The 24,028-nt window shown below is 36.5% G+C and overlaps 2 protein-coding genes across 3 annotated transcripts in view; both read right to left on the reverse strand.

Annotated features, from left to right (window-relative positions):
* LOC105486102 (heat shock protein family A (Hsp70) member 4 like) overlaps positions 1-24,028 on the reverse strand; it is a 62,777-nt gene that overhangs the window by 13,109 nt on the left and 25,640 nt on the right. For both annotated transcript variants that reach the window (XM_011748796.3, XM_011748797.3), the window contains 6 exons: positions 23,056-23,189; positions 14,245-14,444; positions 8,073-8,171; positions 5,559-5,696; positions 3,242-3,367; positions 2,515-2,622 (listed from right to left, as the gene is read on the reverse strand). In XM_011748796.3, coding sequence (XP_011747098.2) covers positions 2,515-2,622; positions 3,242-3,367; positions 5,559-5,696; positions 8,073-8,171; positions 14,245-14,444; positions 23,056-23,189 — 805 coding nt within the window. The remainder of the gene's footprint in view (positions 1-2,514; positions 2,623-3,241; positions 3,368-5,558; positions 5,697-8,072; positions 8,172-14,244; positions 14,445-23,055; positions 23,190-24,028) is intronic.
* On the reverse strand, positions 16,388-23,049 carry LOC139362326 (SOSS complex subunit C). The gene is given in 2 exon segments (XM_071093068.1): positions 16,388-16,413; positions 16,416-23,049. Coding segments are annotated over 2 exon segments (219 nt in total). The 5' UTR covers positions 16,609-23,049.

Below are 24,028 nucleotides of genomic sequence, written 5' to 3' on the forward strand. Positions count from 1 at the left end.
CACCATGCCTGGCTAATTTTTTGTACTCTTAAGTAGAAATGGGATTTCACCATGTTAGCCAGGCTGGTCTGGAACTCCTTACCTCAGGTGATACACCCACCTCAGCTCCCAAAGTGCTGGGATTACAAGTGTGAGCTACTGAGCGTGGCCAGCTTGTGTTTCTTTTAGGGAGATAGGGATTAAAAACCACCAAGAAGATATGGTAAAGCCTAGTTTTGCTATCACAAACTTAGGTTTTCTAATTATTTCCTTTGGAAGTAATTTGTTGGCTTGAAGGTAATTTTTTGCACAATATTAACTTCTTTTAAGTTGAGTAACTTCTTTTGTACACCCTCCCCCACCTCATGCCTGTCCCAAGTTGTAAAGGGCCATCTTTTCCCATATTCTAAAAATCCTTGTTAATGTCATCATGTAGCATCTATGTAATCCCTTCCTACTCAAAGAATGGTTCGGGGACCAGCAGCATCAGCATCACTTGGAAGCTTGTTAAAAGTGGGTCCACCTTGTATCTACTGAATCAAAATTTCCATTTCAGTAAGCACCCAGGTAATTCATACGCACATTAAAGAACTGCTATGATCCATACTAAGAAGGAATGACTGAAAATTTCCTTCATCCTTCCAATATAGACTTTTTTTTTTTTTTTTTTTTTGAGACGGAGTCTCGCTCTGTCGCCCAGACTGGAGTGCAGTGGCGCAATCTCAGCTCACTGCAAGCTCCCTCCCGGGTTCACGCCATTCTCCTGCCTCAGTCTCCCAAGTAGCTGGGACTACAGGTGCCCGCCACCATGCCCGGCTAATATTTTGTATTTTCTTTTTTTTTTTTGGTAGAGATAGGGTTTCACCGTGTTAGCCAGGATGGTCTCGATCTCCTGACTTTGTGATCTGCCCGCCTCGGCCTCCCAAAGTGCTGGGATTACAGGTGTGAGCCACAGCGCCCAGCCCAATATAAACTTTTAATCTTTTAAGGTATTTTTTCCAGATTTGGTAGCAAGTATGGAGAAAGGAGTCAACAGTGATCTTTCCCTAGAACACCACTGACCTAAAAAACGAGATTTTGTGGCCAAGTCTCCTTATTTGTGAAAGGACGTTAAAATTCAAGAGCATTGGTACTATTTTTTAAGTCCTTGGCTGGTCAGGTATCCCCATGAGCTACACTGTGAAAATACAACAGGCCACTGTAGTATTACTCCCTAACATCAGACAGTTAAGAGTCAGAGGAGCAGGGGAAGAGGATGACTCCCTTAATGGATAAGAAAGGGTCAAGATGATATACTTATCACTTCTTAAAGACATGCCAGTAATATTTAACTTGTGCAAAAGTAACACTGATCATCTATAAACATTTATATTTCTTTTTTTTTTTTTTTTTTGAGACGGAGTCTCACGCTGTTGCCCAGGCTGGAGTGCAGTGGCGCGATCTCGGCTCACTGCAAGCTCCGCCTCCCGGGTTCCCGCCATTCTTCTGCCTCAGCCTCCTGAGTAGCTGGGACTACAGGCGCCCTCCACCGCGCCCGGCTAATTTTTTGTATTTTTAGTAGAGATGGGGTTTCACTGTGGTCTCGATCTCCTGACCTTGTGATCCGCCTGCCTCGGTCTCCCAAAGTGCTGGGATTACAGGCTTGAGCCACCGCGCCCGGCCAAACATTTATATTTCGACATTATGACTATACAATATCTGATTTCAATTATGTAGCACTGCTTGCCTCTCAAAATGCTTTTAAAATTAGAACATTTCCTCTTATACATTTCTGATTTAGTAATTTTTCATGTACTTACTAAAAACATACCGATCCAGCAATCTCACTACTGTGTATATATCCAAAGAAAATAAAATCAGTATGCCAAAGAGATATCTGCACTCCACGTTCACTGCAGCATTATTCACAATAGCCAAAATACAGAATCAATGTAAGTGTCCATCAATTAAAGGTTGGACAAAGAAAATGTGGTATGCATACACAATGGAATACTACTCAGCCTTAAAAAGAAATAGATCCTATCATTTGAGACAATTTAGATGAACCTGGAGGACATTATGCTAAGTGAAATAAGCCAGGCACAAAAAGACAAATACTGTATGATCTCAAAGGTTGACTCTAAAAAAGGTAAACTCTTAGAAGCAGATAGTAGAATTGGTGGTTATCAGGTGGTATGATGGAGAGCTATTGGTCAAAGGACACAACATTTCAATTAGACAAGAGGAGTAAGTCCAAGAGATCTATTGTACATATATACATAACAATATACTGTACATTTGAAAATTGCTTGAGAGAGTAGATTTTAAGTGTTCTCCCTCCCAAAGAAACATATGTGAGGTAACTCATTTGTTAAATAGTTTGACTTAGCCATTCTACAATGTGTGCATAATCAAAACATCATGTTGTACACCATATATACAATTTTCCCCTCAATTAAAAAATTAAAAATTAATAGAACATACACTGTGCTCTTACACCCTAATTTTTAGAAAAAAATTACTGATTTACACTAACATGGACTTTAAAAAATGTACCTTTAGTTCTTGAAGCTTATCCACATAAACTTGTTTAGGTTGGTCCTCTCCATCTTCATAAAGCCAGTTTTCTGTGTCTTCCAGTATTACAGACAGTTTATTCATGTCCTAGTAATATATTTGAGAGACACTAATTAAAAATACTTTCCTAAGAAATAAAAGTCATCATTGGGCCCAGTGCAGTGCCTCATGCCTGTAATCCCAACACTTTGAAAGGCCAAGGTGGGAGGATCGCTTGAGCCCAGAACCAAGAGACCAGCCTGGGTGATATGGCAAAATCATGTTTTTACAACAAATTAAAAAATTAGCCAGGCGTGACAGCACGTGCCTGTATTCCCATCTACTTGTGAGGGTGAGGTGAGAGGATTGCTTGAGCCTGGGAAGTAGAGGTTGCAGTGAGCTGAAATCGTGACACTGCACTCCAGCCTGGGTGACAGAGCTAGATGCTATCTCAAATAAATAAATTTAAAAAAAGTAAAAATTATGGAAAGACAGAATGTTTTTCAAGTATAAAATATTAAATTTCAAAATTTTCTAACTTCTTATTCAAAAATATGTTTTTAACCATACTTCTGCAACTTGCAAAAATAACTAAGAACCTTCCCCATATGGGCCCAAGATTGGCAACAATAACAACATTTGGTACATTTATTTATGTAATTTGTACTAGCATTCTCAAGTAAACATTTAAATAGTCCTCACAAAAAATTACGGAATTTAGACTTACTTCTGGAGTGATGAATTTTTCATAGACAGTGCCCAGCCTGTCTCTAAAATCATATACATATTCTTCAACGGCATTCTTAGCATCATTTCTTTCTTTCTCTAACTTATCTTGCATAATCATCTTCCCCTATTCAAAAAGCTTCAGATTAGTTGTCATAAGAATACGCATTAGGGAAACAGAAATCAAAACCACAATGAGATACCACTTCACACTCACTAGAATGATTACAATAAAAAAATAAGCATTCATGAGGATGTGGAGAAAGTGAAACCCTTGTACACTGCTGAGAGGAATGTAAAATGCTGCAGCCACTATGGAAAAAGTTTTGGCTGTCCCTCAAAATGCTAAGTGCAGAATTTCAATTTCACTCCTAGATACACCCACAAAAAAAATGAAAGCAGAGACTTGAACAGATATTTGTATGTCAATGTTCACTGCAGCATTACTCACAATAGCCAAAAAGTAAAAACAACCCAAATGCACACTAATAGATGAACGAATAAAAAAAGTATATAAACGCAATGTAGTATTTTATTTCATTTTAAGAAGAAATGAAGTTATGATACATGCTGAAACAAGGTGAATCTTGAAGTCATTATGCCAAATAAGCCAGACACAAAAGGACACGCATTGTATAATCCCACTTAACATGATTCTTATCTATTGATAACTAGGCAATTCACAAAGACAGAAAGTAGGGGACTGGGTGAAGGGAGGAAAGCAAGTTATTATAGAGTTTACGTTTGGGGTGATGGAATTGTTTTGAAAACAGACAGTGGTGATGGATGCACAATACAGTGAATGTAATTAAAGTCATTGAATTACACACTTAAAAATGGTTATAATAGCAAATTTCATGTAAAAATTTAATGTAGTATACCAAAAACCACTGGATTGTATACTTTAAATGGGTTATGATATGTACATGTATCTCAATAAAGCTGTTAAAAAACAAAAGAAAACATAACCTATGTCATTCTACATACTCAGGTTAAAATCCTAGGTTCCCTATTTACTATCTTGAGATAGCAGAAAAATCATTTAAACATAAGTTTTCTTATCCTAAAACAGACGGCATAATTCCATCTAACTCATAGGGCTGCTAATAAGGTTGAGAGAATTCATGTCAAATATTTAGTTAAATGTTTGACACATAACTGGTACTGAATAAAAGCCTTGTGGGGGTGGATATGGTATAGTTGTTATGATATTGAGCTTTGGAGAACAATCACCTGGATCCAAATCTAAAGGGTATCCTGGGTTATTTAATCTACTTGTGTCTCAGTTTCCTCACCTGTAAAATGTAGTTCTCTAACAAAACCTACACTTCATAGGTTTCAGGGTATAAATAAAAAGTATTTATAGATGTTAGTTTATGATGAACAAAAGCAAAGAAATAACCTGAAGATTATAATACTTGAGCAAAATTTTCACTTTAATAAAAACACATGTAAACATAAGAATCCCTTTATAAACTACCATGTATTCATATTTGTGAACTGAAAATGAGATATTCAAAAGTTAAGAAAATCTCATTTTATATACAAAATTTGCTATAACCGTGCTTCCCTACAATTCATTCCTTTGGGAAAGTTTTTCTCAAGACACACAAATTCCAAATTATTCAGGATCTCCAGGAATGCTTGCTTCACATAAAATGCAGCTGTTAACAATTAATGAATAGATGATATAGGTAGGTACTACAAAAGCAAGCATTGTAAAGTCAGAAGACTGACCTTTTAATACAGGCCAAGCTTGTAAAAATTAGGAACTACCACTTAAATGCAAAGTTACAAAATATAAATTACTTCTTACACAGATACTGGTAAAGAAACAACACTCATTTCCTCTAGAGACTGTAACTTAAACATGTAAATAGAAAAGAACATGTAAGAAAATGTCAAGAATGACAAAGATTAAAAAAAAAAAATTTAATGGATGTCAGAAAACATTTTGAATAGAGATATAATCTTTAAGGACAACACAGGAGAAGAGGGGAACAGCTAATATTTCCCCATATGTTGTCTGCTGGGTGTCATTGTTAAAGACAGGATAAAAGGAAGAATCAATTTCAGAAGTCTTTCCCTATAAAGGAGGCAATACATGTTTTTCACGCAACTAAGATGAAAGCTACACGGTACATAAGGCATTAATACAGCTCAGTATTTTGTAAAAAATGAAGCAGTTTAGTAATTTACTTAATATAATTCCTTAGGAGTTATAAACTAGTGCCCTAAATTTTGGAGATAATCATTGACTTCTACAAAATATTGGAATAAATTACCACCTATTTCAACATCAACTCAGATTTACATACTTCATTTTCAATGTAGCTGTTGAGAAGATCTTGGCCCAGTTGTCTACATAGGCTACTCTGGATCGGTAGATCAATACTTTTGACTTTTCCTTTTTTAAGTGTCTGATTTAATCGGTCTTGTTTGTCTGAGACAGCTGACTGCAAATCCGAAAGAGAAGTATAAATTTCTAAAATTAGCTTAAAATAGATTTAAGAGGTAAAACAGAAAGTAAAATCAAAACGATTGTGATCTGTTATACTTATTTTAAAGTACTACCTTAAGACTGATGGTATTTTGTAGTCTGGGTATGTTAAATCCTAGTTTCTATATTAAAATATTGGGTTGGAAATGCAAAGCAAAACTAAAATGAGTAGCTACTTCTCACCCATTACGGTGGCTATAAAAAAAAAAAAAATAAGTGTTGGTGAGGATGTGGGGAAACTGCAACCTCTCATACATTGTTTGCAGGATTGTAAAATGTTGCAGCCATTCTGGAAAACCGTTGGGAAGTTCCTCAAAATGTTAAAGATGACAATATTAACAAAACAATGTTAACAAAAATGTTAAACAATTATGACCCAGCAATTCCATTCCTAGGTATATGCCCAAGAAAAATGAAAATACACACCCCTGCAAAACTTGTACATGATTGTTCATAACAGCATTATTCATAATAGTAAAAAAGTGAAAATAACCCAAATGTCTATCAATTGATAGATGGCTAAATAAAATGTAGTATGTATTCATACAATGTCATATTATTCAGCCATAAAAAGGAATAGTGATATTTCCTACAACCTGGATGAACCTTGAAAACATCATGTTTGGTGAAAGAAGCCAGTCACAAATAAGCACATACTGTATAACTATATGTATATGAAATGTTCACAATAGGCAAATCTATTGCCTATTCCCTATGGCTGGCAGGGAGAGGGTTGAAGGGAAATGGGAAGTCACTGTTAATAGATACAAGGCCTCTCTTTGGGATGATGAAAATGTTCTAAAATTGTGATGATGGTTGCACAACTGAATATACTAAAAACTGTACATCTAATTGGATGAATTGAATATGTAAACTAAATCTCAATAAAGCTGTTCAACAATTAAAATTTTGAAAAATGCCAGAAAAAAAGTTTCCAGGTTTTAAATAACTTTAGAATCTAAGATTTAAAATTAAATTTTTATAATCTCTGAGAAATGAATCTATTTGGCTAACCTGCATAGATTAAATTCTATGCAGGTTAGAAAAATCTGTTGAAGATGACAGCTTAAGAGTTATAACCACATTCATCTGGGTGACTGGGGCAAGGTCTCTCCCTTCTGTCTTATTGGCAATCGCTGTCTTAGAAAAATAATTACTCTCAATAAATCATTTATCCTTTAACATTTTATTTCTGAAAGTATTATTTTTTGCACATAGAAAAATATTTTATGATATACTTAGAGTGGTTAATTCTGAGATACAGAGTACAGCTAATATAAGTTTTCCTCATATAGCTTGTTCCATCTCATATTTTTCTGAAACGATTTTTTTCACTTAAAGTTAAAATTTTAACTTATGTATTCATACTTTAGAAATACAATGCAGTTGGCCGGGTGCGGTGGCTCAAGCCTGTAATCCCAGCACTTTGGGAGGCCGAGGTGGGTGGATCACGAGGTCAGGAGATCGAGACCATCCTGGATAACACGGTGAAACCCCGTCTCTACTAAAAATACAAAAAACTAGCCAGGCGTGGTGGCGGGCGCCTGTAGTCCCAGCTACTCGGAGGCTGAGGCGGGAGAATGGCGTGAACCCGGGAGGTGGAGCTTGCAGTGAGCCGAGATCAGGCCACTGCACTCCAGCCTGGGCCACACAGCGAGACTCCGTCTCAAAAAAAAAAAAAAAAAAAAACAAAAGAAATACAATGCAGTTATTGGTGAAGCATGAGAAATAATGAATTAAGGAAATAAGGTAAAGAATTTAGGCAATTTTATTGTTCGGTTCTTTGATAAAAGTTTTTTTTTTTTTTTTTTTTTTTTAAAATAAGTTCAAGGGCACACGTGCAGGTTATATAGGTAAACTCATGTCACAGGGGCTTGTTGTACACATTATTTCACCACCCAGGTATTAAGCCTAGTACCCGTTAAGGGGAGGGATCCTCTCCCTCCCTTCCACCCTCCACCCTCCACCCTCCACCCTCCACTAAGCATCAATGTTTGTTGTTCCCCTCTATGTGTACATGTGTTCAAATGAGATGAAAAAAAAAAGTTAATGAAAAATGTATCTTTTTTCCTACCAAAGAAAAAGTTAATGAAAAATGTATCTTTTTTCCTACCAAAAAAGGTAATTTTGCTGATGTTGTTAGGGTTCATTTTTTAAAAACACAACTCTTAATAAATCATTAAAGTATACTTATTCCGGCTATCAGCTTTCTATACTTTCTCACAGTTCTAAAATCAAAAATATCAAGTGCATTAAAAGAAAGCATTATAAAATACAATAATTCAAAATATAAATTTCAAAAAGACACAACTATAGAAAAAGTAAACCGAACCTTTGTTTTGGCTCCTGTATGATCAATTTCCTCTTCTGGGGTGTGTTCTGCATGACATTTTTGTTGCCCTCCTTCTTCTTGGTCAACCTGCATTTTATCCTAGAAAGAAAATACATAATTGATAATATATGCAGTGTCTTTTTTTTTGTTTTAAAAATGTAAACTGCATCTTAGAGTTCAAGCTTGTTTTGAAATGTAAAATGTAGAAACAGTTAAGTAGAAGCTCATTTTTCAAACGAGAATTGCTACAAATAAACAGATTAACAGGTAAGTAAAGTGGAAAGATCTATTTGATGCTATGGGATAAATCTTGTTTGATTTGTCTATGGCTAAGTAATTGCAAAATACATGGAAAATTGTTCTCAATTCAAATTTACAAATAAAGATTCACAAAAGCTTACAAAAAAAAGAGAACACTCAAGGGTTGGGGGCTAGGGGAGGGATAGCATTAGGAGAAATACCTAATGTAGATGACGGGTTGACAGGTGCAGCAAAGCACCATGGCACGTGTATACCTATGTAACAAACCCGCATGTTCTGCACATATATCCCAGAACTTAAAGTTATAATAAAAATAAATAAAAAAGAGAACATTCAACTTGATATGAAAAATGTTAATAACACAAGAAAATAAAATGAAAAAGATACAAAATCTATGAATTACACAAATACAATACCATATCTTTAAATTGTAAAATGTAAAATAATTAGAAATACCCACTGTGAGTTTTGATATAAATTAATGAAAATTAATCAAATTAATCAAAACTCAAAGTGGGTGTTTCTAAATTATTAAAAGGTACACTTTTAAGATTTTTTTCTTTTTATGTCTAAAAACCAAACTTTCTACCAATAAAATCTCCAAAATGAACTCTCCACTTGGCAAATAATCCCATATATATAATAGATTTTTTTGGTCACCTTCTTTTTTTTTTTTGAGACGGAGTCTCACTCTGTCGCCCAGGCTGGAGTGCAGTGGCCGGATCTCAGCTCACTGCAAGCTCTGCCTCCCAGGTTTACGCCATTCTCCTGCCTCAGCCTCCCGAGTAGCTGGGACTACAGGCGCCTGCCACCTCGCCCGGCTAGTTTTTTGCATTTTTTTTAGTAGAGACGGGGTTTCACCGTGCACCGTGTTAGCCAGGATGGTCTCGATCTCCTGACCTCGTGATCTGCCCGTCTCGGCCTCCCAAAGTGCTGGGATTACAGGCTTGAGCCACCGCGCCCGGCCTTTTGGTCACCTTCTTAATCCTATCTGTCACCATCCTCCTGAAGAAAGCTTGAAATGTAGGAATCAGCATAATTTAGGTCTTCAACTACATCTAGAATTAAGCAAATCTGTAATACCCAGAAAGCTATCTTGAATAAAAGTTTATTTCTGCCAAAGAGGAGCTAATTTTTTTTTTTTTCTTTTGTAGTTAAAAGGTCAATTATTCTTTGGGAGGCTGAGGCAGGCGGATCACGAGGTCAGGAGTTTGAGACCAGCCTGACCAACATGGTGAAACCCCTACTAAAAATACAAAATACTAAAAATACAAAAATTAGCCGGGCGTGGTGGTGTGTGCCTGTAATCCCAGCTACTCAGGAGGCTGAGGCAGGAGAATTGCTTGAACCTGGGAGGTGGAGGTTACAGTGAGCTGAGATCGTGCCACTGCACTCCAGCCTGGGTGACAGAGCAAGACTTCGTCTCAAAAAAAAGAAAAAAGAAATCAATTATTTCTGATATTTCAACTGCCCTCCCCCACCTTACAACCTCCCCAACTCTGTTGATAGGTAAGATAAGTGAAAAAAGTGATAAAGTGTTGAGTTATTAACTCTAACTTTTGTATTACTCAGAAAAAAATGCTAAAGGTCACAATGCCTTATCACTTAGAATTTTTATATTTATTGAAAGAGCTCTTCTATTGTTTATATATTTGTATCTCTCATAGAGAAAAGGAAAATAAACCAGATTAAGTAATCTTCACATTCAGAATCCAACTCTTCTGAATCACTTAATCCAGCTGTTAATGTATATTTCTATACAATATCATTCTATGTGTCATCAGGAGTATAAATGACCCAGCATTTGTTTAAAAGTTGCTCTAATATGGTCTCCAGTGTTTTCTTATAAGTCACTAATACCTATTCTACAAGACTTATGACTGTATCTTTATTACAACCTGTTTTTGAACAACCAGGACTCATATTCCTTCCTTGAATGCTCCTTAAATGGTTTGTTCACTAAAATGTCAAGAGGTTGCCAACTACCTAGTCATGCCACTAGGAATTTCAACCGAGTTAACAGACGCACAGGTGATGAGAAGTATCTCATGACTATTGTGATGGTCAACAGCAAATATAAGATGTTATCATTTGCAAGACTCATTAAGATACATTTAAAAGCAGAAAATTACACATCTTAAAATGGATATGAAATGCTAATAAACTTAATTCTTTGAAATGATTTAAAAATGTTTATAGAAATATTATCAATAGTGGGATAATTTAATGGAAGTGCCTCTAGACTCTGGCTTCCCTGACAGATTTTAAACTCCATGAGAGTTGAAACCATCTTTCTGTTTGCTGCTATGGCCAAGCATACATTTTAGGTACTCACAGCTATTTGTTAAATAAACATAAAGCACTTAAGAAACAAATCTAGATACTATCATGAACTATAAGGTTTTACCCGATTTGTCGCTTGATTTGCCCTCTCAATTTCACTTTTTTTTTCCGGCTATTCCCCCATTCTCCACACCTATATCCTATACACCAACAACTCTTCTATTTGTTACAACAAAAAAAATGAAGGCCTTCCTGTCTCGGTACCTTTCTATTTGTTATTCACTCTGCCCGGACAACTATCTACCTACTCCTTACCCTTAAACTGCCTTTTGCATCCTTCAGACTAGCTTACCTGTTTATTTCTAAGTGGTTTCCTCATCACTATCACGTAATTCCCACTACACATCCCATTTCCTTTATGTTTATATGCTATCTTTTTGCTTCATGCCTGTCCTCTCCCACTAGACTGTAGGTTACAGATGGGTGGCAACCTTTTCAATCTTGTTTAATCACTGTATCCCTAGTGCACAGAAGAGTCCTGGCTACACATAATCAAATATTTTGAATTAAACAAATAAATAGAAGTAGATAAAGAACCCAAATGGTCAACAATTGGGAAATAGTTAAACTGTGGTACATTAGTAAGATGAATAGCATATAGTTTCTTTGATCCCTGGGTTTTGTGATATAGTTTTAAGATGTGATAATTTTTCTTTTTTTTGAGGACTGTGTTGTCCAGGATGGACTCAAACTCTGGCCCCAGCATCCTGAGTAGCTGTAACTATAGGCACAAACCAAAGTACCCGGGGCTTGATGTAGTAATTTTTTAGTAAGTACCTGGAGCCTGATGTGGTAATTTCTTAGTAAGTACCCAGGGCTTGACGTGGTAATTTAATATGCCCCTGTATTAAATTATACCTACAAGAGAGGGGTCAATTTTCTCACACATCATTATATTGAAGTCAGCAAGCTCTATTGTGATTTTTCAGGAAAATCAATGCTATTTTAATTTTGAATTAGAAAATAACACATATAAAATAATCTTTCACAAACTGACCCTCATAGGAAAAAAAAGGCTCCTGCTGATGTTCACTGGTTTATGTCTAGGCCTCTTTATCTACCTCGGAGCCAGCAATACCATCAACTAGGATAGAGTAAAAAGAAGAACTTATTATCTTATTATTCCCCACCCCTTGAAATTTAAACAATTAGCTTCCAGAGTCTTTGAATTGGTTTACTTTTTTGAGGGGAAGGGGAGACTACTTTATAATGGTATTTAAGTCTTTAAACTTCCAAATACAGAATTAAAGACAAAAATCCTAGAGAGAACCATTAAGAAAGTGCACAGGCCGGGCGTGGTGGTTCACACCTGTAATCCCAGCACTGTGGGGGGTAGAGGCTGGCGGATCACAAGGTCAGGAATTTGAGACCAGCCTGACCAACATGGTGAAATCCCATCTCTACTAAAAATACAAAAATTAGCCAGGCGTGGTGGCGTGTGCCTGTAATCCCAGCTACTAGAAGGGTGAGGCAGGAGAACTGCTTGAACCTGGGAGGTGGAGGTTGCAATGAGCCGAGATTGCACCACTGCACTCCACCCTGGGCGACAGAGTGAGACTCCGTCTCAAAAAAACAAAAAAGAAAAAAAGAAAAAAGTCTACAGAATATTTTCAACACAGTGTATTCAGCATCATCACTTTTATTAGCAAGGAAAAGAAAATAAATTACAATTTATTCAATATTTATTATATTAGCTGTGGTAGGGATTTAAAAGATTTAGGCTGGACATGGTGGCTCAAAAAAAAAAAAAAATACATGAATGTGCTCACCAACAATGACAAGTATATGATCTGTGTTAGTTACCTTTTTCTTTTGATTACATACATTGTAAAAGAAATATTAAGGAACACATCACCTATCCAGAAAGTCCTTGTATGGGAACCTCAACTGCCTGCAAATGTTCTAGCAAGCCAAAAACTATCATAAGCAGGTAAGTCTCTGAGTAACCAAAGCAGAGGTCATAAATCCATGCACTTTATTCACATGTGAACCCACTTAGTTCACATACAGAAATCATCCTTTAAAGTTTGGTTAATTGAATTTCCAGCTCACAAACAGAAGCAGCAAATAAGAAATGCCAGGGGAAGTACAAGATGGGTGCCATACTATTCTTGTTGTATTTTCAGTTCTTAGGATTCACTAATATTATATAAAGAAAATTAAAGGTTTCAGCAGAAATACTTAAAAAAAGATAAACGAGCCGGGTGCGGTGGCTCACGCCTATACCCCCAGCACTTTGGGAGGCTGAGGTGGGTGGATCACGAGGTCAGGAGATCGAGACCATCCTGGCAAACACAGTGAAACCCCGTCTCCACTAAAAATACAAAAAAATTAGCCAGGTGTGGTGGCACATGCCTGTAGTCCCAGCTACTTGGGAGTCTGAGGCAGGAGAATCACTTGAACCCATGAGGCAGAGGTTGCAGTGGGCCGATCGTGTCACAGCACTCCAGCCTGGGCGACAGAGCGAGATTCTGTCTCAAAAAAAAAAAACCAAAAAAACACAAAGATAAATGATTATAAACACCTGGTCTTAGAAGGCATACAAAGCACTTCCAATTTCAGTAAAAATAAATTTTAATGGATTAAATTTACATATCTAAGTTATTGTGGATTATAATTTGAAATATTAACTTTTCACCCTTGTGTTAATTTATGAAAAACTATCTTCACTAACAGATAAAGACATTTCCTCTTCCTCAATTCAAATAAGAAAGTGATTACAAAATGATACATGGAAAGAGTGAAAGAAAAAACCATAGTCCTTAAATGAAGTAGTTTAAAGGGCTAGTGGTTGAATTCTGATCAATTTGGAAGAAAGATGCATAGTAATTATTAATAAAAACAAAAAGCAACCTTAAAAAAAGGGAGAAACTGTCTTAAAATAGGACAAAAGAAAATCTAGGGCAGATTTCCAACTGTAATTAACAAATGCCATTAAAAATAATGCACAAAAGTAATTCATGAGGAGCGCACATAAAAAGATGAAAACGTTGTGTAATTAAATACAATAAAGTTCTCCTAAGATTCCTTCATCTATAATATCCCCACAGTAAATTCAGTGTCACTCTTTAATAAAGAAAAAATTTAAAAATCTGTAACATTACTGAATGTACAGCACATTCCTCTGTTTAACTGTCTCAGATGTCCCCCAAATAAACCCTGAAACATTCTTTATTAAGCATGTATTTTCAATCTAAAAAGAATGTATAGTTCAAAATTTATCATTCTGAAGTGGTTTATCTGTAAGCTAAAAATCTAGCCATAATAAAATACATGTTTTAATGGAAGTTAAGAACGTAGGAAAGAACTCCAGATTCACACGCTCCATGTAATACTATGAAAGATGCACCAAACTCTTAAAAAGTATATTACAACGTGAAAGATGTAAAGCATTGAAAATAGTATTCCTTAATGCTTTTATCAAAAGACTTTACACTGATTCCCACAGCAGAAAATCAAAGCAAAACCTCAGAGAGTAATGTATTCAACTATTAAAGTCCCAATTACGATTAAGATATACCATATATACTATCTATTACAAGAACATTGAGAAAGAATTTCTACATACCATATTATCTTTGTTTTCATTTTTAAATGAAGTTTCTGTCTCCATTGGAGCATCACTGTGATCCCCTTCCAAATTTTGCTTCTCAATTACTGATGCGCTAGCCACACTGAAGATTCCATGGATGTTAACACGAACTTTAACCTTCACTTTGGAACTATCACCATCAGACTGTGGAAAAACATTCTGAATAGTGAAGCTCCCTTAAGGAAAAAAAAACTCCAATCAGTATGTGAGCCTCAGATTAACTTATTCAATTCATTGAATAATTTGGCTATCATCTTTAAGATGTTGGCAAATAATCATGTTGGCAATAATTATGATCGTATCCTGATTGATCACTATGGGGCAGGTACTTCCCCCAGATTATCTTTTATAAACCATAACAAACCTGTTATTAAGTCTCAGGAAGCTTAAGTAACCTGCCCAAAATCATGGAAGTAGGAAAAAAAAAAAAAAAAAAGAAAGCATTGGGAATTTAACCATGGACAATTTGATTCAAAGGCAGTAAGTTATCTTATAATACTGCTACTCTAAAACCAAAATAACAAAATTCAAATTCTGAATTTGAAAACAAAATAGATATTCCCTTTTTTGATATAAGCTTTACAAATCATAACCATCTTGGTAATTCATAAACAAAGCAATTCCAATTTTTTTATTTTTTCTATAGCAAAATACCTGCAGAGATTATTAGCAATGCTTTAAGAAATCTACTGATGTTTTATTTCTCTAAAGAAATCTCATATATATATTATCTACAGTAGAAGAGAGAATATTAGGCAGTAAAATCAGGTAGTAAAAAACTTGGATGACTTTTTTATGGGTTAAATTTTGCCCCCCACCTGCTCCCACACTGTGCTTAGTACCTCAGAACATGACTATGTGTGTTTTGTTTTGAGACGCAGTTTCACTCTGTCACCCAGACAGTAGTGCAGTGGCATGATCATAGGTCACTGCAGCCTCAAACTCCCAGGCTCAAGCAATCCTCCCACCTCAGCCTTCAAGTAGCGGGGACTACAGGTGCACGCTACCATGTCTAGCTAATTTTTCTGATTTTTAGTACAGATTAGGTCTCACTATGTTGCCCAGGGTGGTCTTGAATGCGTGGGCTCAAGCAATCCCCCTGCTCAGCCTTCCAAAGTGCTAGGATTACAGGCATGAGCCACCATGCTCAGACTGTGACTGTATTTGGAGATACCTTGACTTCAGACTTCTAATCTTCAGAACTGAGACAACAAATTTCTACTGTTTAAGCCACCTAGCGTGTGGTACTTTGTTATAGCAGCCCTAGCAAACTAATATAATGTTCAATAATTTTACTGCTTTATATAATATCCTTGAAATATTTATAATATTTGTGCTGTCCCCTTCTTAGTCTATAAAGCAGCACATAGACAAAAATATAAAACTTGAAAATCCTTTTAAATGTTATAAAATAATTTCATTTTATATCTTCTGAAAAGATCGCTCAGTTAAAATGGATATTACAATCTCCTATTCTCACTTTCCTTTTTTTTCTATTATTTTTAATTGCATTTAGTCACATCATTTATAAGGGAATATGTTTATAGAAGATGGTTAAGACTGGTTAGTGATTTATTCTTGGGGTTTGTTTTAAAATGAGAAAGGGGGAAGTAGTTATGAGTTCACAAAGAATATTTCAGGATGATACAGGTTGACTGTAAACTCAAAAGGGACACTGACACCAATCCTATAAACAGCAAATATGGATGTAACTGATTTAAGCCTATTGGTTCATTTTTAAAAAGTACTCTTCTTTCTTTAAAGTTAAGTACTATAAATGATTCTTGAAAATCTACTGTGGGCATGATATATTCAGTCAAACTTGTTAGGGGTTGGGGAATGTTTTTGTGACTATCCAATTCAGAGCATGATTGAGAGTTAAAACAGCATTACAAAGAGTAACAGTCATGGTACATAATCAATTCCTTGGACGATACAGCTTCCACAGCTCTCATCATCCTGGTTACCCTTCTTTCCGCTTTCACTTGCACACTCCTTTAACAAACAAAAAACATCAAAGTTCACCAAAATTCTTAAAGTCACAGTTCATCTAGCACTGAATGATAGTAGCTTTGGCATTTGATATTACAAAATCACTTTTCCATCACAAATATTTTCTTCATTCTGGATCAAGGCGAGGTAAACAGGAACAGTCAGGTTCCCAAATGCAGAGTCTTGAATTATGAAGTATCCAAATGAATGTGCATGAGCATGCTGCAAAGCTGCCTTCTGCTGGGCTGCAATATACTGCTGCTCAGCGTGATCCTGGAAGTCCTTAAAAGAGGGTCTCGAGAGTGCAATGCTAGCTCCAGCATGATTTGTTGAAGACTGGTTCTGCATAAGTAGTTTTCTTTTCTCTTTGTCCAGTTCTGCCAAGATTGCAACTTGTTTTGAAAACCTTGTCCTGAAGAGTTTGCTGCAATTTTCCTATTGTGTTTCAATTATGTCCAGTGGCAACTGGTCAGCACTTCACAATCACCTGGGACGTGAGAACACCGGGACCGCCTCACCTTCCAATCGCCCTCACTTTCATATTAATCCAGTAATAGTCATTCTAATTGTTGCCAGTGAACATAAAGTTTAAAATTAGAACATACAGTCTGTCTGGCAGCACAATTTCAATCTACTGATTAAAGTTAAGTTTTTCAGTAAAAAATAATTATTCCACAAACCTTTCAGGACAGTTACAGAGCATTTTATTTTTATAGAGGGAGTCTCACTGTGTCGACAAGGCTGGAGTGCAGTGGTGCAATCTCAACTCACTGCAGTCTCTGCCTCCTGGCTTTGTGCAATTCTCCTGCCTCAGCCTCCCAAGTAGCTGAGATTACAGGTGTTTGCCACCACACCCGGCTAATTTTTGCAAAGCATTTTAAATACAGAAGTAAAAATGAATTAGAAATATAGCTGTCCCCTCAGTATCTACTGAGGATTGGTCCTGGGTCTCTCTGAGGATGCAAGAACCTTGTACACATAGTTTTGCATGTGAGTGAAATGGGGTCTCACTATACTACCCAGGCTAGTCTTCAACTCCTGGGCTCAAGCAATCCTCTGGTAGTCAAGTCCCTTATTAAAAATATGACATAGCGCCTCCGCTGTTGATACCCAGGCAAACAGGGTCTGGAGTGGACCTCAAGCAAACTCCAACAGACCTGCAGCTGAGGGTCCTGACTGTTAGAAGGAAACCTAACAAACAGAAAGGACACCTACACCAAAACCCCATCAGTAAGTCACCATCATCAAAGACCAAAGGCAGATAAAACCACAAAGATGGGGAAAAAGCAGGGCAGAAAAGCTAGAAATTCAAAAAATCAGAGCGCATCTCCCCCTCCAAAGGAACGCAGCTAATCGCCAGCAACGGAACAAAGCTGGACAGAGAATGACTTTGACGAATTGAGAGAAGAAGGCTTCAGTCAATCAAACTTCTCAGAGCTAAAGGAGGAACTACGTACCCAGTGCAAAGAAACTAAAAACCTTGAAAAAAGAATGGATGAATGGACAACTAGAATAATCAATGCAGAGACGACCATAAATGAACTGATAGAGATGAAAACCATGACACAAGAACTACGTGACAAATGCACAAGCTTCAGTAACCGACTCGATCAACTGGAAGAAAGAGTATCAGTGATTGAAGATCAAATGAATGAAATGAAGCGAGAAGAGAAATGCAGTGAAAAAAGAGTAAAAAGAAATGAACAAAGCCTCCAAGAAATATGGGATTATGTGAAAAGACCAAATCTACGTCTGATTGGTATGCTTGAAAGTGATGTGGAAAATGGAACCAAGTTGGAAAACACTCTGCAGGATATCATCCAGGAGAACTTCCCCAACCTAGCAAGGCAAGCCAACATTCAAATTCAGGAAATACAGAGAACGTCACAAAAGATACTCCTCGAGAAGAACAACTCCAAGACACATAACTGTCAGATTCAACAAAGTTGAAATGAAGGAAAAAATGTTAAGGGCAGCCAGAGAGAAAGGTCAGGTTACACACAAAGGGAAGCCCATCAGACTAACAGTAGAATTCTCGGCAGAAACTCTACAAGCCAGAAGAGAGTGGGGGCCAATATTCAACATTCTTAAAGAATTTTCAACCGAGAATTTCATATCTAGTTAAACTAAGTTTCATAAGTGAAGGAGAAATAAAATCCTTCACAGACAAGCAAATGCTTAGAGATTCTGTCACCACCAGGCCTGCCCTACAAGAGATCCTAAAGGAAGCACTAAACATGGAAAGGAACAACCGATACCAACCATTGCAAAAACATGCCAAAATGTAAAGACCATCAATGCTAGATAGAAACTGTATCAATTAACGAGCAAAATAACCACCTAATATCATAATGACAGGATCAAGTTCACACATAACAATATTAACCTTAAATGTAAATGGACTAAATGGTCCAATCAAAAGACATAGACTGGCAAATTGGATAAAGAGTCAAGACCCATCAGTTTGCTGTATTCAGGAGACCCATCTCACATGCAGAGACACACACAGGCTCAAAATAACGGGATGGAGGAAGATCTACCAAGCAAATGGAAAACAAAAAAAAAAGCAGGGGTTGCAATCTGAGTCTCTGATAAAACAGACTTTAAATCATCAAACATCAAAAGAGACAAAGAAGGCCATTACATAATGGTAAAGGGATCAATTCATCAGGAAGAGCTAACTATCCTAAATATATATGCACCAAATACAGGAGAACCCAGATTCATAAAACAAGTCCTTAGAGACTTACAAAGAGACTTAGATTCCCATACAATAATAATGGGAGACTTTAATGCCCCACTGTTAACATTAGACAAATCAATGAGACAGAAAGTTAACAAGGATATCCAGGAATTGAACACAACTCTGCACCAAGCAGACCTAATAGACATCTACAGAACTCTCCACCCCAAATCAACAGAATATACATTCTTTTCAGCACTACATCACACTTATTCCAAAATTGACCACATAGTTGGAAGTAAAGCACTCCTCAGCAAAAGTAAAAGAACAGAAATTATAACAAACTGTCTCTCAGACGACAGTGCAATCAAACTAGAACTCAGGACTAAGAAACTCAATCAAAACCACTCAACTACATGGAAACTGAACAACCTGCTCCTGAATGACTAGTGGGTACATAACGAAATGAAGGCAGAAATAAGGATATTCTTTGAAACCAGTGAGAACAAAGATACAACATACCAGAATCTCTGGGAAACATTTAAAGCAGTATTTAGAGGGAAATTTATAGCACTAAATGCCCACAAGAGTAAGCAGGAAAGATCTAAAACTGACACCCTAACATCACAATTAAAAGAACTATAGAAGCAAGAGCAAACACATTCAAAAGCTAGTAGAAGGCAAGAATTAACTAAGATCAGAGCAGAACTGAAGGAGATAGAGACACAAAAAACCCTCCAAAAAATCAATGAATCCACGAGCTGGTTTTTTGAAACGATCAACAAAATTGATAGAGCGCTAGCAAGACTAATAAAGAAGAAAAGAGAGAAGAATTAAATAGACGCAATAAAAAATGATAAAGGGGATATCACCACCGATTCCACAGAAATACAAACTACCATCAGAGAATACTATAAACACCTCCACGCAAATAAACTAGAAAACCTAGAAGAAATGGATAAATTCCTGGACACTTACACTCTCCCAAGACTAAACCAGGAAGAAGTTGAATCCCTAAATAGACCAACAGCAGGCTCTGAAATTGAGGCAATAATTAATAGCCTACCAACCAAAAAAAGTCCAGGACCAGATGGATTCACAGCCGAGTTCTACCAGAGGTACAAGGAGGAGCTGGTATCATTCCTTCTGAAACTATTCCAATCAATAGAAAAGGAGGGAATCCTCCCTTACTCATTTTATGATGCCAACATCATCCTGATAGCAAAGCCTGGCAGAGACACAACAAATAAAGAGAATTTTAGACCAATATCCCTGATGAACATTGATGCAAAAATCCTCAATAAAATACTGGCAAACCAAATCCAGCAGCACATCAAAAAGCTTATCCACCATGATCAAGTGGGCTTCATCCCTGGGATGCAAGGCTGGCTCAACATACGCAAAGCAATAAACGTAATCCAGCATATAAACAGAATCAAAGACAAAAACCACATGATTATCTCAATAGATGCAGAAAAGGCCTTGGACAAAATTCAACAGTCCTTCATGCTAAAAACTCTCATTTGGTATTGATGGGACGTATCTCAAAATAATAAGAGCTATTGATGACAAACCCACAGCCAATATCATGCTGAATGGGCAAAAACTGGAAGCATTCCCTTTGAAAACTGGCACAAGATAGGGATGCCATCTCTCACCACTCCTATTCAACATAGTGTTGGAAGTTCTGGCTAGGGCAATCAGGCAAGAGAAAGAAACAAAGGGTATTCAGTTAGGAAAAGAAGAAGTCAAATTGTCCCTGTTTGCAGATGACATGACTGTACATTTAGAAAACCCCATCGTCTCAGGCCAAAAATCTCCTTAAGCTGATAAGCAACTTCAGCAAAGTCTCAGGATACAAAATTAATGTGCAAAAATCACAAGCATTCTTATAAACCAGTAACAGATAGAGAGCCATATCATGAATGAACTCCCAATCACAATAGCTTCAAAGAGAATAAAATACCTAGGAATCCAACTTACAAGGGATGTAAAGGATCTCTTCAAGGAGAACTACAAACCACTGCTCAGTGAGATAAAAGAAGACACAAACAAATGGAAGAATATACCATGCTCATGGATAGGAAGAATCAATATCGTGAAAATGGCCATATTACCCAAGGTAATTTATAGATTCAATGCCATCCCCATTAAGCTACCAATGACTTTCTTCACAGAATTGGAAAAAACTACTTTAAAGTTCATATGGAACCAAAAAAGAGCCTGCATTGCCAAGACAATCCTAAGTCAAAAGAACAAAGCTGGAGGCATCACGCTACCTGACTTCAAACTATACTACAAGGCTACAGTAACCAAAACAGCATGGTACTGGTACCAAAACAGAAATATAGACCAATGGAACAGAACAGAGTCCTCAGAAGTAACACCATACATCTATAGCCATCTGATCTTCGACAAACCTGACAAAAACAAGAAATGGGGAAAGGATTTCTTATTTAATAAATCGTGCTGGGAAAATTGGCTAGCCGTAAGTAGAAAGCTGAAACTGGATCCTTTCCTTACTCCTTATACAAAAATTAATTCAAGATGGATTAGAGACTTAAATGTTAGACCTAAAACCATAAAAACTATAGAAGAAAACCTAGGTAAGACCATTCAGGACACAGGCATGGGCAAGGACTTCATGTCTAAAACACCAAAAGCAACGGCAACAAAAGCCAAAATTGACAAATGGGATCTAATTAAACTAAAGAGCTTCTGCACAGCAAAAGAAACTACCATCAGAGTGAACAGGCAACCTACAGAATGGTAGAAGATTTTTGCAATCTACTCATCTGACAAAGGGCTAATATCCAGAACCTATAAAGAACTCAAACAAATTTATAAGAAAAAAACAACCCCATCAAAAAGTGGGCAAAGGATATGAACAGACACTTCTCAAAAGAAGACATTCACACAGCCAACAGACACATGAAAAAATGCTCATCATCACTGGCCATCAGAGAAATGCAAATCAAAGCCACAATGAGATACCATCTTACACCAGTTAGAATGGCAATCATTAAAAAGTCAAGAAACAACAGGTGCTAGAGAGGATGTGGAGAAATAGGAACACTTTACACTGTTGGTGGGACTGTAAACTAGTTCAACCAATGTGGAAAACAGTTTGGCGATTCCTCAAGGATCTAGAACTAGAAATACCATTTGACCCATCCATCCCATTACTGGGTATATACCCAAAGGATTATAAACCATGCTGCTATAAAGACACATGCATACGTATGTTTATTGCAGCACTATTCACAATAGCAAAGACTTGGAATCAACCCAAATGTCCATCAGTGACAGACTGGATTAAGAAAATGTAGCACATACACACCTTGGAATACTATGCAGCCATAAAAAGGATGAGTTTGTGTCCTTTGTAGGGACATGGATGCAGCTGGAAACCATCATTCTCAGCAAACTATCACAAGAACAGAAAACCAAACATCACATGCTCTCACTCATAGGTGGGAATTGAACAATGAGATCACTTGGACACAAGAAGGGGAACATCACACACGGGGCCAGGGGGAGGGATAGCATTAGGAGACATACCTAATGTAAATGACGAGTTAATGGGTGCAGCACACCAACACGGCACATGTATACATATGTAACAAACCTGCATGTTGTGCACATGTACCCTAGAACTTAAAGTATAATTAAAAAAAAAAGACACAGTATTTTGCGTATAACCTACATACGACCTCCCAAATACTCTTAAGTCTATATCATCTCTAGATTAATTATGATACCTAATACAAAATAAATGGTATGTCAGTAGTTGTTATATGTAGTAGTGGAATAATGACAAGAAAAAAAAGTCTAGACATGTTCAGTACAGGCACTTGGTTTTTCCCTAATATTGGCTGAATCTACAGATGCCAAACTCATGAATACTGATGGCCGACTGTAATAAACCCTGCTGTCATTATAGAAATAAACTGAGCACTACAAATGCACATTTTAAAAAAGAGTATAAATATCTTTTTTTAAAAGTACAGTACTGGCTTAGCTGAAATGTCTATTTGTTTCCTTGATTCTAAAATAACACATTATGTATAAAAGGCCAAAATGTTATCGAAAACTTTTTTTTTTTCTCTTACCAATTCTTGCATCAGGATAAGGCACTTCATTTAAATTAGTATAAAATGCTTCTAGTTCAAATGGTTCCTTCTTGTGGAAAGTAATGACTTTTGAGAATGGGGCAGGATGGTTCTTACAAAAAACTTCACATTCCCTAAAATGGAGTGGGAAAGACACTCACTTAGAAACAAATAGAAAGATGCCTATGAACCTATTTACTGAATCCATTTCATTCTTAATCCATTAGCAGCAATTGCAAAAATCTCTGCACAAATAAAAAGAGAAACGATTATTGATTTTGTTCTAGACATGCATTGTGACAGATTTATGGCTCAAAGTTTTCATGATGTCTATCATAGTAACAGACAACTGTATACTATTAAAAAAAGAAAAATTACCTGAGAATATGTATATTTTAAAGTCAATGTGTAGGGTTTTTTCCCCTCACATCTGAGGGCCAAGTCCTACCCATTAACTTCTAAAATACTTGCCACCTATTACCCTTGTAATTCTGGCTACCTTTAATAGAAACTTTTGTTTGCAAATAATTTTAAACCTACAGAAAGGTGCAAAATTAAAAATAGGACAAGGAACACTTGTATATCTTTTACCCTGATTTGCAACTTTACTCCATTTGTTTCATCATCTGAGCGTACACACTTTCTGTGTATATTTTTCCTGAACCAACTGAGGGTTATACATACATTATGGTCCTTTACCCCTAAAAACGTCAGTGTGCATCCTAATAGGGATATTCTCTGATGCTGAACTATTCATATTTCAATTTTTGTTTTCAGTTGATATAACAATGTCCTTTGCAGTACTTTACCCCACCAAAACAGGGAGTTTTTAAAACCTACATAGCAATTCCTATTCTTAAATCATTTAACAGAAACAGTTTATGACTATTTGTTATAGTGGCCCAGAAACCAATCTTTAATACTATATTATCATCCTATTACTGTAAGTTTGCAAGATTTTAAAATCTTGAAT

The sequence above is a fragment of the Macaca nemestrina genome, chromosome 3 (genome assembly GCF_043159975.1).
Source record: "Macaca nemestrina isolate mMacNem1 chromosome 3, mMacNem.hap1, whole genome shotgun sequence".
In the NCBI taxonomy this organism is placed as follows: domain Eukaryota; kingdom Metazoa; phylum Chordata; class Mammalia; order Primates; family Cercopithecidae; genus Macaca; species Macaca nemestrina.